This window comes from Coffea eugenioides, chromosome 1 (assembly GCF_003713205.1).
Source record: "Coffea eugenioides isolate CCC68of chromosome 1, Ceug_1.0, whole genome shotgun sequence".
Taxonomy (NCBI): domain Eukaryota; kingdom Viridiplantae; phylum Streptophyta; class Magnoliopsida; order Gentianales; family Rubiaceae; genus Coffea; species Coffea eugenioides.
In genome coordinates, this window is record NC_040035.1 from 50804373 (window position 1) to 50822266 (window position 17894).

The 17894-nt window shown below is 37.8% G+C and overlaps 3 protein-coding genes across 4 annotated transcripts; 1 reads left to right on the plus strand and 2 right to left on the minus strand.

Annotated features, from left to right (window-relative positions):
- Positions 1 to 1934: 1934 nt before the first annotated feature.
- On the plus strand, positions 1935 to 2552 carry LOC113774382 (RING-H2 finger protein ATL57-like). The gene has a single exon (XM_027318929.1). The coding sequence runs from the start codon at positions 1935 to 1937 to the stop codon at positions 2550 to 2552; it is 618 nt and encodes a 205-aa protein (XP_027174730.1).
- Positions 2553 to 3960: 1408 nt separating this feature from the next.
- LOC113774390 (RING-H2 finger protein ATL63) lies at positions 3961 to 4839 on the minus strand. Its single transcript, XM_027318936.1, has one exon. The coding sequence runs from the start codon at positions 4837 to 4839 to the stop codon at positions 3961 to 3963; it is 879 nt and encodes a 292-aa protein (XP_027174737.1).
- Positions 4840 to 6475: 1636 nt separating this feature from the next.
- On the minus strand, positions 6476 to 16468 carry LOC113762967 (6-phosphofructo-2-kinase/fructose-2,6-bisphosphatase). 2 transcript variants are annotated; one of them, XM_027306642.1, is made up of 23 exons: positions 15950 to 16468; positions 15751 to 15814; positions 15359 to 15657; positions 14079 to 14288; positions 13373 to 13582; positions 13163 to 13258; positions 12828 to 12926; positions 12716 to 12745; positions 11845 to 11898; positions 11192 to 11245; positions 11044 to 11121; positions 10651 to 10742; positions 10518 to 10575; positions 10360 to 10434; positions 9397 to 9444; positions 9143 to 9240; positions 8189 to 8264; positions 7841 to 7903; positions 7613 to 7698; positions 7241 to 7309; positions 7085 to 7148; positions 6927 to 6992; positions 6476 to 6772 (listed from the first exon to the last, which is right to left on the minus strand). In XM_027306642.1, exons 1-23 carry the CDS (start codon positions 16139 to 16141, stop codon positions 6698 to 6700), a joined length of 2256 nt encoding a protein of 751 aa, XP_027162443.1. In that variant the 5' UTR covers positions 16142 to 16468; the 3' UTR covers positions 6476 to 6697. The 2 variants fall into 2 exon arrangements, with proteins under 2 accessions (XP_027162443.1, XP_027162435.1); XM_027306634.1 differs by having other exon boundaries at positions 7607 to 7698.
- Positions 16469 to 17894: the final 1426 nt, after the last annotated feature.

Consider the following 17894-nt stretch of genomic DNA (forward strand, 5'->3'; position numbering starts at 1 on the left):
CACAACCTTAGATTCAAGAACTTAAAGCTTAAAAAAAAAAATATATATATATATATATATTGGAACACCAGAAATTAAAAAGGCAAAAAATTCAGAATCAAGCAAAAAAGGAAGATAGGAAAACATCCCTTTATGCAAAATTGAAGGAGGTATATTAATATCTTTTCCCTCTCTGCAAAATTTCAAGTTATATTATAAGAAACTGATGAAGCTGCACTCATCCCATCACCACAAACAAGACTGGAAAGAGAGTATTAGTGCTTCTCATCTAAATATGTACATCTGATTAAACCCAACAACAACAAAAAAAAAGAAAAGCTACAAAAACCCATAAGACAAAAGGGGGGGAAAACAGAAGAAGAAGAAGAGGAAGAAAGCAGGTACAAGGAAGATGAAATCACTGTCTCTAATATGATTATTTAGTTTCCAACAGAAGTAGGTCTATTTTCAGCCAATCCCAAGGGTGATCTTGAGCGCTGTTGTCAACTGACGAGGGTGATTTCTTTAAGAGCTGGTCTCATCTCTGGCTGCTGAAGAGCACAGAGTAGCAATCATAACACACAGATTTCTCTTTGACATTTCACCAAACATCTTATATGCATTCACAAATTAATCACATTTAACTTAAACGCCTAGTCAAGTCCTAGATGCTTCATATGGCTATTAAGCATGTTTTACCAGTAGACAATCCAAACTACAACCAAATCAAGGCTAGATGTTTCAGTGGACATTTTCAGCCCCAAAATTGCAATAAAATCTTCAAATTCTCAGCCTTGATTTCACAAGAAAATCTTGACAAACAAAACAAATGAAATATAAATAAATTACAGCAATATAATCAAACGATTTCAAGAGGACATGATGGGCTAACCTTGTCACTGCTATCTTTGATTGGCTACCACCGTCGAAAAACCCTTTTGTTGTGTCTGCATTTGGCAGCACCCAAAAACAATCTATCGATGAGAAAGGATAGAGGGAAAGTGGGAACTGAAGATGAAAATTTGAAGTGGGAAAATTTATTCGCTTGTAACCAAGAGAAAGTGTGGACCAAAGTGGAAATCTTTGCCTTCAATCGTATGTTGGAACTGAGAACTAAGTAATAAGAGGGAGATGACTTTGACAAGATGATATCCGAAAGTGTTTCAGGAACCCAAAACCGTTTTTAGAAACTGGTAATTTTTTTACTTAAATATGAACATTTTTTACTTGTAGTATTGGTAAGTTTAATTCAAAAATAAGTAATTTTCGTCAAATAATAAGTAAATTAAATTACTCAAAGTGTAAATTTCTATTTCTGACAAAAACTTATTTTTCAGGCATAAATTTACTTGTTTTAATTAAAAACTTACTAAATTTAATATTAATTATTTTAATATAATATTTCAAAAGTCGCTAAAAAATTGGATCTGTCACTAAAGGTAATAGAAACCTGTAATAGTAGGTTTCTCTAATATCGTTACCATAACTATAGGCACTGTAGCATTGTCCTATAATATAAGAGCTTTCTGTCTAAAAGCTTCCAAATATTCAAGGGTCGAAAAAGATACAGAAAATTGGGGCCGAATGGCTGATTACCCATCCAAGTCCTTACAGGCAAAGTTACTGGCTTCCGGGGATAGTGAGTTGTCATGCAGTTGAAACTCGAAACTATTACTGGCCAACTGATAACAAATGCTATCTCACCAATCAACAAGCAAAAGAAGCTGATGTTGTGCCTGTGATCAGCTTGTACTGTGATATACAATTAAAGAGTACTGGCGCCCCATACTTCGATCCCCATAACTTCCATAACTCACTCAAATCTCTCCATATCCATCCCAGTAACTACACCAGTACTTGTTCTGCTTCATATCTGATCTCTCTTTCAAAAACGCTTCCAACCTCCATCCATCCGGTTCGTTGATTAGTAGCAGTAAGTTGAGAGTTTTTAATTTATGGCCTTGGAAGACGATGTAGAACCGGCCTCTAGTACCCATAATTGGTATCTCTCTGACCTCAACCTGAGTCTGCAGTTTCACAATCACAGCTTAGCCGTCATCGCCATTCTAGTCTTGTCCATCATAATCCTCATCACCATCTTTTTCTTCTATTTTATTCGCCAACATCGCCAGTTTTCATCGTCATCCGGCCGCACAAGTACCAGTGCTTATGCTGCAGTACTCGGAGTCGGAGGAATAATTGGCGTTTCGATGGCTCAGAACAACAACAACAACAAGGGACTTGATGAAGCCACAATCAATAGCTTGCCCGTTTTCTTGCATAGCTCATTGCGCAGTACCACTGCTATGGTAAGTAGTAGTAGTTCTGAGTTGGAAGGTGCAGTGGGTAGCAGCAGTAGTACTAGTGTTGAAGAATATAATAACGAGTGCTCAATCTGCTTGGCTTTGTTCGAAGAAAATGAAAGGGTAAAGGTGATTCCCGGATGCATGCATGTCTTCCATTCTGAATGCGTTGATAAATGGCTGCAAAACAAGGCAAGCTGTCCTCTTTGTCGATCCAACCTCTGTCCTTCTTCTTCTTCTACCACTGCTTCGCTACTAATTGCTGCATAAATGTAAAAATTCTACGCATGGCCTTCCTTTTTAAAAAAAATAAATAAAAAAATCTCTTCTGTTTTTATGAATAAAATTTTCAGGAGTTTATCTTAGATGGAGGACCCCATGTATCATAATTTTTGAAAGTTTCATATCTCATGATCAGATGCTGTTAAAAGTAACCATAAGGAGAACTTTACAAGTTATATGTACACACGTACGATGACCCAACCTGTGGTGTTAGTCTCTCTCATATCGAAGTGGAAGCGGTCATTACATTTACATATTTGGCACAGCTCAAAGTGGAAAACACATACCAATTAATTATTTCCACCTTCAAAACTTGTTCTCTAAAAATCAAGCAAGAAAACCGCTCATTCCTTTTGTAAGCCAATTAATTGCGCATAGTGTTTTTTTAGGTGAAAATGCGGTATGGCTACTACCCGTTCTTGAAGGAAAAGCATGGAGTGTGAAGGAATATTTTAATTTGGTCCCTGATTAAATTCCATGTCCCGTTATTAAATTCCTAATTAACATACTCCACTTTAAATGATTCTGAGCCCAATGTGCATAGTGGGCCCATTAATTTAGGTCCAATCACAAGCTCAGAAAAAATTTCACCGGCAATTTGGCCTTCCCTGGTTTAAAGTATGTACTGCAATTGTTAGCTCGCTGTGTCAGTGTGACTCTGATGATTAATTCAGATTGTGAAGCAGACACTTAATTACTGTATCGCACGACGTCGCAAATAATTTCTTGCGGTACAAATGAACCGCGATAGCTGCACCTGAATTTGAGCCATGCCTTGACAAACAATGACTGTAGCTCTACGGGTTATGTTGGGATTTTATTGGCCTGCAGGCTGTGTTTGCTTTGAGAGAATTGGACGGAAATGGAGGGATAAGGTTTTTAATGTCTGGATTGGTTTTTGAGGAGGGAAAGGAAGGGATAAAATCTAATTATTTTTTTTGTCTGTTTCCTTTTTGTCCAAGAGTGGATGGAAACGATGGAAAAATACACCAAATTTAATGAAAATTATTCCTATAAAATTTCCTGAGAAAAACCTATTATGTGTTTATAAATTAAACTTTTAAATTATGAGTAAAAACGTAGCTAATTCGTGATAATTTTCTTTCCTTTGCTTCTGTGATTCAAATACGTAATATGGATGAACTCCGATTCCCTCTGCACTTCTTTCTTTTTCTTTTACACCAGTGTCCTCTCCTCTCCTTTCATTCTCTTTCCTTCAATCCAAACAGTGCCTTGCTATTATTATTAAGAAAGGAGGTCTGCCACACAAGAAATTGACAAGAAGAACCATTATTAAGAAGACTCGTTCGTTCAAACCCAAAACGGAAAACATTTCAAAAGGTTGCCCTCCTCATTACCACTATCCCCATGGATAGAACCCTTAAGACTTCTTGCATCACAAGTCCAATTCAGCAGCGCCCCCAGAGGGATGGACCTTACGTTCAGATCTACTCCTGCTGCTCATAATTCTCTTTAAGGAGTCGCCGACGACGACCAAATGTGCGTTTGATTGGGGGGACGACGATGTCGAGCACACGGAATTTATGTCTTTCCTGCAATTATTTCCATTCTCTGTATTAGGAACCTCCTGGACTATAATGTCCAGCCTTGATGAGGTCTGGTCTTCGCTCATTTCGGCGGCCACTTCATCCAACAATATTATTGTTTCAGCTATTTCTCGATCAACAGCCTCCCGCTCCCCTAACAATTTGGACTGATCAGGAGATTTACGATCCTCGAACGTCAGTACTGGGCAACGACAAATTGGGCAAGTTGAATGAGAATGCAACCACATATCAATGCATTCGACGTGAAACGCATGGCTGCACCGGGGCAGCTTCCTTCCCATTTCCTCATCTTCGAACGAGCTCAAACAGATAGCGCATTCACTCAGTCGTCCATGCTTATTATGCTCGTCGTCGTCATCGTCATCAGCTCTGAACACAAAAAGCGGTATGGAAGAAATGGCCGAAGATTCGAGACCCATCGTCGGGGAGGCAGCAGAATTAACTGTGGTGTCAACCAGGATCGAAGGAAAGTGATGAAAACGGGCTCCTAAAACTTGTGGAACCGAAACAGACCTTCTACTCCTTTGACGGGCTTTTACTAGAAACCATTTAGCATAAACATGCAGCAGTAAGACAAAGAGAATCACCAGAAGCAATGAGATGACCGCGGCGAGCATGACATTACTGTCGTGGGAGAGGATGTCATGAACTAAATTGTTCACCGGATTGCTAATGGAGTTTGACCTTGTGGATGCCGTATCGAACATGCTGGCTTAGGTTAAAAAGGGCCGAGTGAACGATGTGAGTGATATTCTATAGTACGTACGTGCGCAGTAGAGCTTCCGGGGAAAGTATGAATGAGGGTTTATCGGGAAGAATTTAGGCAAAAGGCATGGGATCTCGTTCAACTTTTCCTTCCTAGTAGCATTATCAATTATGGAATCACGTATGCGTATGCGTGAATTTAAAGTCGTGGTGAACGAATTAAACAAAAGGGGGACTGTGCCCTCGGATTGCTGTCGGATAATTAGTAGTTTTTCTGATATGATGAGTTCACAAGGTCAAAAGAGAACCCTTAGACCAAGGAGGTTAGAGACCAGAGAGGGAGTCGGATGCATGAAAAATGGCAAAGGGACCTGAAATAAAGGTCTCGTGAAGGCGACGGCAGCCACAGGTCAGTACTTTTAGTTATACTACTACCATGCCAATATAAAACTGGATTTTTCCCACCTACTAGAATTAGTATATCATTTTATCCCGCGGAGGTGATCCCAAATCCATGCATGTAGTATGTATATAATACAGAAGATATGCGCACTAATATGTGCGTTGCGCCTAATAATTTGTGTTATCTTATTAGTAATGTCTATCGTTAATTTCAGAAACAGGGGCCCTGCTAAGGTATTTCGAGAGTTTATATTAGTCTCAGGGGTTCTCATGTGAATTGGGCAAAACAAAGAGCGGAGGCCTAAGGACTTTTGACGTCCTCCGCCCTCCTAATACCTTCCTTCCTACTAATATGCGCCAAGCCTATATCCCTCCCTCTCACCCACAGTCTACTGCTTGGTGGCTACGTCCAGGTTTTGGTGCATGTTTTAGGCAAAGACGGATTTGCATCAACTTTGGTGCGGGTGGGCTCGTGACCTCTGACCTCAGTCAAAGGCAAAGACCACTCGTATCGAACACAAACAGCTGGCGAATTCGCACCAATCTAGGATTTCGGGTCGTTGACCAAAGGTTTCCTCCTTCGGCCGCAGTTAGGAATTGCTCCGACTGTACTGGGGGATTTGAGGAAATCAGATTCGTTGGCGGTGTCCTTCTAAGCTTAGCTTTGACACCATATTGGTGAGACACAGTGCAATCAAATCAACCGGCCAAAATAAAAGAGGGAAGCAACCTTTGCAGAAAAATTTTTATATTGGATTGTGAGTTTTTGCAGAAAAGTTTTTATATTTTTCGTGAACACATTTCTCAGTCACTCTTTTAACAACGAGCCCAAAACAGTTTCAAACTTCTGCTAGCAGGTACACGGCACACAGTAAGCAGCAGCCCATTCGAACCTAAATTCTCTACGCATTCTTACTTTGGGTCAGAAACCTGGTCTACTCATTTGCCTCGTTTAATATAAATGTATTGACCAGCTTTGTAGCTGAATTCTTTGGGAAGATGGAGAGGAGAGGGGGAGGTTCTACGTCTAGTTCAATGCTGCAACGAGTCCCATCACCTATGGTCGCCTTTCTTACCTCTGTAGGCTTCACATATATATATGCTCGTGAAAAACACACAAGTATAAAAGAAAAAGAGATATCTCTAGCAGTATCATATAACCAAGACTTAATTTAGAAATAAGTACGAGCAAAAGCCATAAACAGGGGATAGAAGAACATAGCACGATACGAGAAATGGAATCAAAGGACAGTTCTTCTTTCCCTTTATTTTTTTTAGTAGTCCAAAGACAAAATTCAGGATTAGACCCGTATCGCTGTTTGAGAAAATTGAATCGCTACTCAAAAACAATTGAAGCTATAGGCATCCGCATCCAATAAGAGTTTTAAGGAATGAAGCCTTGACCAAGCATCATGAGTAGCAAAAGTCAGGCAAAGAACTTCCTAATAGAACCTAAACTTACATGAGCTTGTATCTTTTCTCCTGGACACCACTTACTCCCATTTGTATCTCTATAATTGTGTGAAGCGGCACCTGAAAATGCAAAACCAATTAAATTCCAAATCTAAGTATAGGTACTAGCCTCACCAGCAAAACTTGAGATATAAACCAATTTTGCAAAATATTTCATGAATGCTATTCCATGATTCTATGATAAGCATAGAATCATATTTATAAACATAAGCACCTCTATGTGCGGAATTTCCTTCAATGGTCTATCCGCAAAATAAGCATATAAAGCTCTCAGTACCGCCTACAATAGAATTTTACAAAGAAAGTAAGTCAATGCTTTTAAGACGAGTCTATGTTTAAGCGTTTATGCAACTTAATGTCCCCACGTATAACCTGGTGAGATATCACCACAACAGGTGCCCGTTGTCGTTCAAGCTCAATAATCACAGGCTCTAGCCTGCAATGAGTTGAGAGTCAACTGAACTAGCATAAAAACAAGTTTTGAGTACTTTAAATAATCAGATGACTCATTAAATTTGAGAGTGACACCTTTGTATAACATCCAGGTAAGACTCGCCACGAGGGTATCTATATCTCAGCTTGTCCTTTTTTCGTGACCTGTAATTGATTGAATGCCATGAGCCTTATAAAAATTCAGCATACAAAAGATACAGATTTTGAGCAAATACGGTTCCAGAAAGTTGTGTCCTTGGGCATTATTTGCAGGAAGAAGACCCTAATTCTGTTTCTAACAGTCTATTACATAACACCCACGAGGAACAGAGCTTTGTCAGCAAGACATCAAACACAAATGGTTTAAAATGTCCAATCGGATTATGCATTTTCACAACCTGCTATTGAATTCTATGTATACGAGTTACTTTAAGAAAAAAATAAAATTCTCAGAAGGCATACTCATACTCGTCGGGCATGTTTTTCTTAATTTCTTCATATGTCATCCCATCGCATACACCTGCATTTATCTCGTCAAGTGCACGCCATTGTATCTAAAACAAAGATGGGAAAAATGAGAAAACTCTTGGCAGAACTCTCAAGGCAAAATATCATGATATACCAAACTTCTTTACATAACACAGTTCTTCCTAGGATGAGAAAACTGCCTTTTTTGGTTTCCACAAACATGCTAACCTTGGGAAATCCAACAATTGGATTAGCAGTCAAAATTGTTCTCTGCAATGTGCTGGTCCATATCTGAGCCACAATAGAAAGAAATGCGGTGTCAATACTCATGTCACATCACCATGCCAACATTAAGCTTCAAACACCTTCTTCTACTGACTGAGCCCCAAGAAACATTGAAACATTTAAAAGTCAATCACAAAAAAACTACTTCAACAGTGTACTAGCGATGAAGTTAGAGCTCGATAAAGGAAAAAGAAATCGAATGTTCATTGCAGAACAGATTTAAAACTGCATTGATAGGGTTCAACTTCCATTGAATTAGAAGCAACATATAAGGGGAATAACAGAACTTACAGAAGCTGCTCTTTCATTTTTCAGACGCTTTTCCACAAAATTAGCTAGTTTCTTAGCATAAACCTCTCCAGTATCGCTGTTCATAAAAAGCAGGTATGAGAACATATTTGTCACATGAAGAAAATAAGACGTCATGAATATTTAACAGTGAAGCAATCAATCCAATCATATCAGACTAGAGACAAAATCCTTGTCCACAAACGCCAATGTTCTTACAGGAGGAGCAACCTTTAACAAGATTGAAATACTATATACACTTGAAACATACAATTAGAACATTATGTGTCAACTATGCTCAAAGATTAACATGTACTTCAATAATAACAAAAGGTTCTTAATCCTACGCTTGCAGCCAATTTAGGGACAGCTATTGTTTATGAGAAAGTAACATAACTTCTAGTTGAAAAAGCAGTACATGATGGTATCAATATTACACAGCAATGAGAATTTAATAGATTAGTTCTCAATGTCAAGCTGCCAAGAATAGTTCCCATGAAGGTGGGGATATTTATAAAGAGACGGCAAAAACTCAAGTAAACGTGCTAGGACAATTTCAGCCTCAGAGGATGTTGTATCTAAGATTTAATTAAAAGCAACAGTACAAGAGCATTATATATGGTTCAACACCCAAATAATGAAATTCAAGCTTTACAGAGTTCATTTTTGACCTATTCTACAGATGAACTCATTCCTAGAGGCAGACAGGGCCAAAATCCTCTTGTACTTTCATCTATTAGCCCAACGGTCTTCTCATAAAGCATCTAGTTCTTCACATAGAAAAACTCATACAAGCCAAACTTGCTGTTCCAAGCTCAGGATAAATTTATATAAGTAAAGAGATTGCATTCACAGAAAAAGAAACACGACTACATAATATTGATGGAAGATTGTCAATCAAGTTATATATATCCTTAGTATTTGTATGAAAATGAATAAGAACGCATAAGGCCAAACCTCAAAACAGAATCACCCCCAATTCTGCCCCTGACATTGTCTCGACTTTCTCCATGCCTCGTCAGCAAGATTGGACGAGGTGTTAGGTGTGTATTCACCTGGATGACATCTAAAGGACTCAGGTGTTTCCATGAAATAACACAGAGGACCTGGCACACTTTACTGCCAGACGTGCTTAAACAGACATTTATCAAGTACATAATGTAATTAACAGGTTTCTGTAGACAGAAATAATGCTACTCATATCAACATACCAAGAAAAAGACAATACGCCCAGGAAGATAGCCACTAATATTGTTCACCTGCATAAAAACTTATTACTAAAGTTTATAATAAAAAGTTCATGAATGGACTGTGAACTGCTATCTAAAAAATGTAAAAGAACTTCAAAATAAGATTAGAAGTCAACGTGACATTTCTTCTAAAAAATAATTAAGTCAAACATATGAAATGATCTCATATGAACTTCAACACTTCATGCATGTTGATTCCTCTTCAAATAGTAGATATTGCAAGAACTGGTGCAAGTGAAGCTTTTCCGTCACGGAATTGTAACTATCATACAAGTCCGGAGAGGGGGAAAAAAAGCATTACACAGATAATCCATTAAATACCATCACCAAGGTGCGTTTCCTGAAAATAAAATTGTCTATTCAGCTTCAGTAACCATTTAAATTTCATATTTGATGTGCGAATATTGCACATAAAGTAAGATCAAGCTAATGATTATCTTTTTCTCTCAAAGTGGTGTCAATTATAAAGTTCCAAATATAGACAGTTACAACATCCACTATACGTCGACAGATGACTTACCTCCCTAGACTAGTAAATTTACACTCCATAACACCCTAAAACTTCAGCATCTATAGCGCAATACCGTCTCTAAAGTTACTCAATCACAAAACCCATCATAATACTTATCACATGCTGCCTACTCTTTTTATTTATTCTCAGAAGATGCAAAAGAGTTATGGATTCCGGTTATCACTAGAAAGTTTCTTTGTTGGCCTGTAATACACAGCACACAAGACATAAAACAGAATTTTTGTTTTTCCATTTATCTGTAAATAGATTTAGTTGAGTACATTACAAAAGTAAACAACTGATGTTAAAGGCTCTTTTATTTTTTGGGGTGTACATAAAGTTAGTAGAATTTTATAAAGAAAATAGGGCGATGTTAAAATAAATAATATAAAGACAGAGATGAGGTTGCACACTTGTATTTGTCCACCATGACCACTGACCATGTCAATCATTTTGATGTAAGAACCTTCTTCTACAGTTTCATAAACCTGGAAACCTTGAAAGAATCAATATGATCCATTACATCCCATTACTAAAGATTAAACACCAAAAGAATGCTTCAGAAAACTACTTTTTCGTAATTGTCAAGTCGACTTCTGAAATCCCAATATCCAGCTTCAAAATCTGGTCTGCAAAATAACACTGATTATCCTGTCATGATAACATCTGCCAAACTAAGACTAACTAAAAATTAAGCATCATACTCTTCAGCATAGTCAGGGCTCTGTTGAATTTTGAGGCGGATATTTCTTTCAATTATCTGGCGATCATTGCATATTGTCTCTAAAAAAAAAATCTGCAGTAAAAAAAAAGAATAGGCTATTAAAACAGCAAACCAACTGCCTAAACATGTGACATACTACAGGCATGTAACACTATAGGAGTTCAGGCAGCTGAAGACAAAAATGACACTCAGATAACAGCAAGGCAATCATTTAATAAGAAGAAGAAGATGGTCATCCGAAAGCAAAATGTGTATTTAAAAGTCTTGATGCACTCGCACCTCAGGTTGAAGACCAGTGCTGATAGTGGATTTCCGCCAAACAAACAAAAGTGAAACTTGAGCTTCTTGAATAAGCAACTAGTTAGTTACATACCTTGCATTTTCCTTCAGCCATTCTCATTAACATATTCCGTCTTTTCCTGGAACTGTTTGTAGCATCAAATATCCCTACCTACAGTTGATTAGAATGACCAGTTTATAAGAACTAGAGATAAATGCTACAACAAAAAGTCCCAACTTACTTGGCCACCCTCCTGCATCCAAGCTATCATATCCTCCATAGCTAAAGCTGCTACCTAGTTGCAGGTCATGTATTAAAACTATGAGCAGACAAAAATGTCAATTTAGTCAATGAATTAAGATATAGGCAGCTAAAAACATCAAAGCAATCAGAAGAGATCAAACTTTCACAATAGATTAGTCTTAATTGGAGGTCTATTACCCAAATGCCATCAGTGAGAGTGACAGCACAACTCATAGAAGTACACGGCTGATTACAAACCACGTTTGATATAATTTCAAATTCATTTGCATGCCAGATTTGCCTGTGTCTGACATCCATGCCATAGCATAGCGTATTGTAATAATGAAGATGTGGACTTTGAAGAGGACATATAGAAGGAAGAAGCATTGAGCAAATCCAAGGAAAAAAACCCATAGTAGCATCAACCAACGACATCACATTCTCAAGCTACTTAGACATTGTAGCCAATGATGATTTTTCATAGATAAGGTACTCCATCTTCATCCAAAATCGTAATGCTTATTCACACAATCAAGTTTCCCCATTTGAGGATACTATCAAATATAGCATCAGATTTACAACAAAAGCTAAAGCTAAACTCACCAACAAAACTTGCATTTTCTAACAGCAAATGCTCCTATAAATATTTACCTCATTGCGCGCCTCTATGCCTTCTGGATTATCTCCTCGGAAGAAGTCAGCAGACTACATGAATCAATTTTGGAAGAGAACATAGGCGTCATTATAAACTATTCTTATAGTAATAAGAGGATGTGGAATGACATTCATCTAACAGTAAAAAGGAAGTATGCAAATCATTGAAGAAGAGCAGCTGGAGAGAGTAGGTGCTGATTTGGTGAATGGGATTAACAAAAATAGCCACTGAAGTTAGGGGAGCAACAATTATAACTACTTTTGATAAATCATGACAGCTAATTTCAGCAAGAAAACCTAAAACTGCCATTCAGGAAAACCTAAAACTTTTACAAGCAAGCACGTGGAAGCTTCACAAAAGATGAAGAGTTAAATAAGTATCAAACACTATTCTTTATTCAAGAAACTGCAGAAGAATGTTAACAAATACATGTGAAAATTTGCAGGGTAATTTGGCCTGGTTGACCTCATGAACTTCCAAAGTTTGATGAACAAAATAAGTTCCTCTTTCCACTCAAAAATACATTGATTCAACTTATTCACATGAAACTGCTGCCAAGATGTAATCGTTACAGTATTTGAATTATTCATGGAGTACATATCAGCTTTCTCCATTCACGCTTGCAACACAAGTAATGCATTCCAGATGAACTAGTAAATAAAAACTGAACTGTGTGTAAAAGAGTGCTAGATAGTGCATCATCGAATGAGCACATATATTCTTCAAAGGCAGTAAACCATTTAAAGTGATTGCATTCTTCATTAGATTTTATGAATTGTTTTATTGGCTAAGGCTAATTCTTGTTAATATTTAACTGAACTACAGTCTGAACAAACAAAAATTATTCCTTGAGAAAATTGTCATTACCTGATTAGTCCCAAGCTTTAGTCTTCGGTACTGTTACAAACAAAACCAAGTTATTTAGTTACCTTAAGTCTGCAGGTAGAAGAGAAACAGCATTGATGACAGCACTAATCACCTTTCCCACATTAAAGTGTTTGGTGTCATGACCCAACCAACGAAGATATCTAGTGAGTTTAGCTGCCGTAAAAGTTTTGCCCCTAGCAGGCAAGCCAACCTGCAGTACCCACAATATACATAAATAAATAACTATATAAAAATAAATAAAAATAAGCATAAGACTTGTCTGATTATTTACTTTGAGATTTAACTGATAGAATCATGAAAAGTTTAAAATGAATGTTGCCTGCTGACAATAATTCAGTGTCAGATGGGTCCTCATCATCAAGCTCTAAGCAATAAGTTCAATTTCTAGACAAATAAATCATCCTTATTTAATTTTTCAAGATGTACCAGGACAATAGCTAGATGTCTATCCTCCTTTGGACCTAGCATCTGGTCTGCTACAGCTGCAGCAGCAACAGCGCCTGCAGCTGCTGGTATTGGGTTCTACAATCACAGCAAGTATCAAGATCATGAAACCCACAGTTTCCAGCAAAAGAGCAAGCAATGAGTGAAAGACAAGCGTATATTCCTGAGAAAACAAGGTCTCTGTATACAAACCTTGGCTTCTGAATGAACATTCTGATCAACAGTAAAAGTAGTTAAACTAGGTGATTTGACTAGCCTTGGAGATCCTACACCCCTATCCACAAATAGTCCTCTTTGACCATCTTGCTTCTGCAATGATGACAATGTTCCTACTGACTTCGATTCAACAATGCCAGAACTTGAATACACTATAGTTGGGTCGGGAACAATGACTTCCATCTCCTGATGAAATGATAGGATAAATGCCATAAAAAATTTTAAGATGCAAATATTAACAAATTTCAAAAAGTATATGTATTGAAAACATGACTGAAATAACATAGATATTTCTGTCACTCAAAACCAAACCTGAGATCCTAGACACATGAGTCAGACATGAAGAACACGCAGCATCTGATGAAAAAGAGTCATTTAATGATGGTAAATGATGCAGCGCATGACTCAAATTGCGTAACACTGTGCAGGAAAATGGCTATTTCCAACTCAAACTTAGACCTAAATCCCAACTACTTTCTAAATTAAATTAAATTTCTGCTTGTGATATTCTAACTTCAGATGCAGAATACGCTAAATGTACATAACACGTGATTCTTTCACCATCAATAATAAGATAGTAAGATGCAAAACTTAATACCAGATGCAGATGATCTTAAGTTGCTATTCTCTGAACTTGAAGGATGAGATGAGATTTATCACAAATTCAGGTATCATTTTTAACCTTGATAGTTGCAGGTCTTTCAGTGGGAACACCAATACTGACGGGGTGCGATGCACCACCAGCTGCTTTGGAGAATGCGTTAGCATGACTCAGTGACCTAGGAGTTTCTGTCATATTAGCTGCATAAAGCAATCCAGAGTTTGCAGACGTTGTTGGAGCTGGGACAACATAGTGTTCAAGATCAAGCTCCAAACTTGCTGAAGAACAATTCTGAGCAGAAGAACAACCAAACATCCAATTGAGATTCTAGCAATCTATTGAATGCAGAGAAAGTAGAACTACATAGCTCCACAGATACCCTACAACTTGAGCCAACTTTAACCAACAATCACTAAGAAGACTAGTAGAAACCAACTTTGCTTGAGAAACATTAAAGACTACCAGGAGATATCTCCAAGTCTTGCATAATAAAGGAGGAACACTAATGGTGGATGTAAAAGGGCTATTGACAGTCTGGTTGGAAGTTAATGCGAATAATATTAACCTAACCACATTCGTGTTTTCTGTGCCAATCTTGGACACGACAATAGGACCAGACTAGCTTGCAGGAGGCAATAAAATAAACTGACCATCACAATCTTTCATAATGTGAATGATTTCAGACTTACTCCACCCTCCCCCACCCCCACCCCCACCCCCCAAAACAAAATAAAAAAACACAAAGATAATTCTCTTTCCGTCCTCTTTGCGCTAATCAGAAACATCTGTTAGCCTCTGATTTCAGTCCCCTAACTACTTAAAGCCGGAGTCGTATTGCTAGCTGATCAATTTCCATCTTTCTGACCTTGTTTTCAAGACAGGAAAGTCAAGAGTCTTCCCTTCTTGAACGAAACACATAGGATGAGCTTTATGTAGTTTCTCTAACCAGGCACTTGTTTATTCCATTTACTATCTGATTTCTTGTCAATCCGGAAATCTCTCAATTACCTGCCGAGGAGGTTAATAATAGGTTTGCTACCCCATTTCTTCAGTTGGGCAATAAAAGGAAACTCTTATCCCCACCAAAAAAAAAAAAAAAAAAAGTAGAGAATGCACATGCCTCGGGAGAATATTTTTCCCTTTTTTTAATGCACATAATGTAACTTCCTGAACTCTTTATATAAAATTTGTGAGAAAGAATCGATCATAAGCTTTCCAAAATTACAATTTCCACATCTCAGCTCAACACAATCATATACAGAACTAATTTCATCCAGCGTCAAATATAAATTATAAAGCTCCACTAAACAGTAAGTAGTTAAAGAAATTCTATTTGTACGAACTCTTAATTGCATTCTTACCTCGGTACCCGACTCTGGTACGGAATTCATACTAACATCCGGTATACCACGAACAGTAGAAGGCTGAAGATTCTCCTGATAAGCCCTCCAACTAGCCGCGAGATCAAATGGGGAAACCCTGTCGGCCTTTATAAACACCCTATACTCAAGAAGAACCTCACCTCCACTCAATCGGAACACTGCAGACCTTGCATCCCCTTGTAATGTTCCCCCTGTTAACAGCCTGTTGGGACCTTCCTCCACTACACATGGCGAATTGCTGTACTTGGGCTTCAACAGAAACTTAAAATCCAATGTCTCTACATTTTCATTACAACAAAATTGATGACCAATTTAAGCTGAACTCATCAACCAATCAAACCGATAGTTAACGAGGTGGAGAGAAGCGTTACCGTGATTAGGTGGGACAACGAAGCTCAATTCCCACATTGAGGAGGATTCGCGTTCCATTGCAAGCTTATGAAGTAAATAAAAGAATGGAATGATTAACCGACTCATGAGGATGGTGATGATGATGACGACGACGCATGGATTGAACATTAGGTGATTCAATTAACTAATGCTAATTTAGATGAAGTGGGGAGGACTTACGGCTTTGGAGGGGTCCCAGGAGCCGACGAGGGGAACGGAGCCGTAGACGTGGGGAATGAGTTCGGATTTGAGGAGGTAACTGTTTTCCTCCATTTTAAGGGAGACGTAGAGCTGACCCCCGCCTTGGTCTTCCCTGTCGTCGCTGCCATGGGAGCTGCTGCAGTCTGGGTTTTTTGATGAACCAGTCCCCATTATCTTCTTTACTTCTCTAATTCTTACTGGTGTGAAAAATTTGTAGGGATTCAACTACGGAGGTGGTGGTTTCATCTACCGTTGAATTTATTACTGGTATTGACTCTGAGCTGAGAATAGGAATATGCAAAGTAAAGAAACTACCACTGCTACCAGTTGTTGTTGTTGCTCGTTGGAGTTGGGCCTGTTGGTATAGTGGATAGGGTGGAGGAGGATTGAGAATCTGAGATTTGGAAGATGAGGAGGATATTGAAAAGTTCCAAGTCGTTTATATATGGCTGCAAAATTTGCTGGTTTTTTTTTTTTGGTTTCCTCTGCAAAGTGCAAAGGCGAGACGAGCGTGCGTTCTGTTGCGTTTTCGATAAGAAGGGAATAGGATGATGAAGGATTGGTACAGGATAGCGACGGTTTGGCGTTGATTTCTTCGCTTTCTTCTTTTCTTTTCTTTTCTTTTTCCCTTTATTTTGCGTTTTGCATTTCTCTTTTCAGCTAGTTTGTGAGTTTAGGACAGAAAGGAAAGTACGAGAAAACTTTTACAATAAATTGTGAAAGAAAGGAAGAGAAGAGAAGTCATTCTAACAGGGCAATATGATTATTTAACAAGTATTAGTAGACTTTCAATAATTTTTTTTCGTTTTTCATTCGAATTTTTCTTTTCTATCTGTCGAAAATCAATTGACAAGTCAACTTTTCCTTCCTTTCTTATCTTTTTCATTCAAATCTTAAGTTCCATCCAAACTAGCTATTTGGGTCAAGAACTCAACCTTCAACAACTACCTGCTCAAGATGGGGCAATTTATTCACTGAGAATGACAAAATGGATGTGCAAGTGAACCCAACTACTACTCACAACTAACTTGGCATTCCATTCAAGACATTCTTGGGTTGGCTCGTACAAACTGATCTCAAGTAGCATCATCATTAAGAAATTGAGTCAAGTTCTAGCTATAATTTTTTTTTAATCCTTCTTACCGAACTTTGTAAATATCAGCTTATTTTTTTTATATATATATTTATAAAATTATTTGTAAATCCTTTCTAAAATTATCTTGGGTATACTTTCATGTTCAACTCTTCTCTCTCACTTTAATTCCATCATTTTGAGTTGTCACCACCCTAGAAATCCCTCAATTGTCTTTCCATCTGCTTACTCACTCACTCTTTTGCCCCTTCCCTGGCTCAATTATCTTTCCACGTGCCTGCTCACTCTTCTACTCCCATGTCTAGCTCTTAAATACCTCTCTGTCATCACTGTTCTGCTCCTATCTCTAGCTCTCAAATGCCTCTTTATTATCACACTTAGTTTGTTTGGATAAGAGTTTATTTGGATGATTTATTTGAGATATTTACTGTAGCACTTTTTGTAATGTGATGTATGTGAGATAAAAAGGTGATTGAGATTTGTGAAAACAAATTTTGCAAATCAAATTTGGCTTGTCCAAACAAACTCACTGTTTCTCCCATATCTCTTCATCACTCTCTTTGCCCCATCTTGTGGTCATTGTTGTTTTAGATTTGAGTCCAGAGTATTACGTGCAAATTGACACTATTGTGTATGGATTTGCAATTTGCTCAGACTTGAGTTCGAATGACTCTAGACGAGCTCAAGTTATGAAATTAAAAAATTCAATGAGTTTGAGCTCGAAGTTGAAATGTAATTATTGGGGTTAAGTTCAAACTCGAGTACAGCGAAATTTGAGTTCAATTCAACTTGATTATATCCCTTATAAGTAAACCAATGAATATCAGTACT

Excerpts from the sequence above, each read along its gene's own strand:
- LOC113774382 (XM_027318929.1), top strand. The coding sequence starts at position 1,935 with ATGGCCTTGGAAGACGATGTAGAACCGGCCTCTAGTACCCATAATTGG.
- LOC113774390 (XM_027318936.1), bottom strand. The coding sequence starts at position 4,839 with ATGTTCGATACGGCATCCACAAGGTCAAACTCCATTAGCAATCCGGTG.
- LOC113762967 (XM_027306634.1), bottom strand. The coding sequence starts at position 16,141 with ATGGGGACTGGTTCATCAAAAAACCCAGACTGCAGCAGCTCCCATGGC. Across the intron at positions 12,927-13,162 it reads GACATCTAGCTATTGTCCTG|GTTGGCTTGCCTGCTAGGGG; the intron begins GTACATCTTGAA and ends TGGGTACTGCAG. Across the intron at positions 12,746-12,827 it reads AACACTTTAATGTGGGAAAG|TACCGAAGACTAAAGCTTGG; the intron begins GTGATTAGTGCT and ends TGTTTGTAACAG.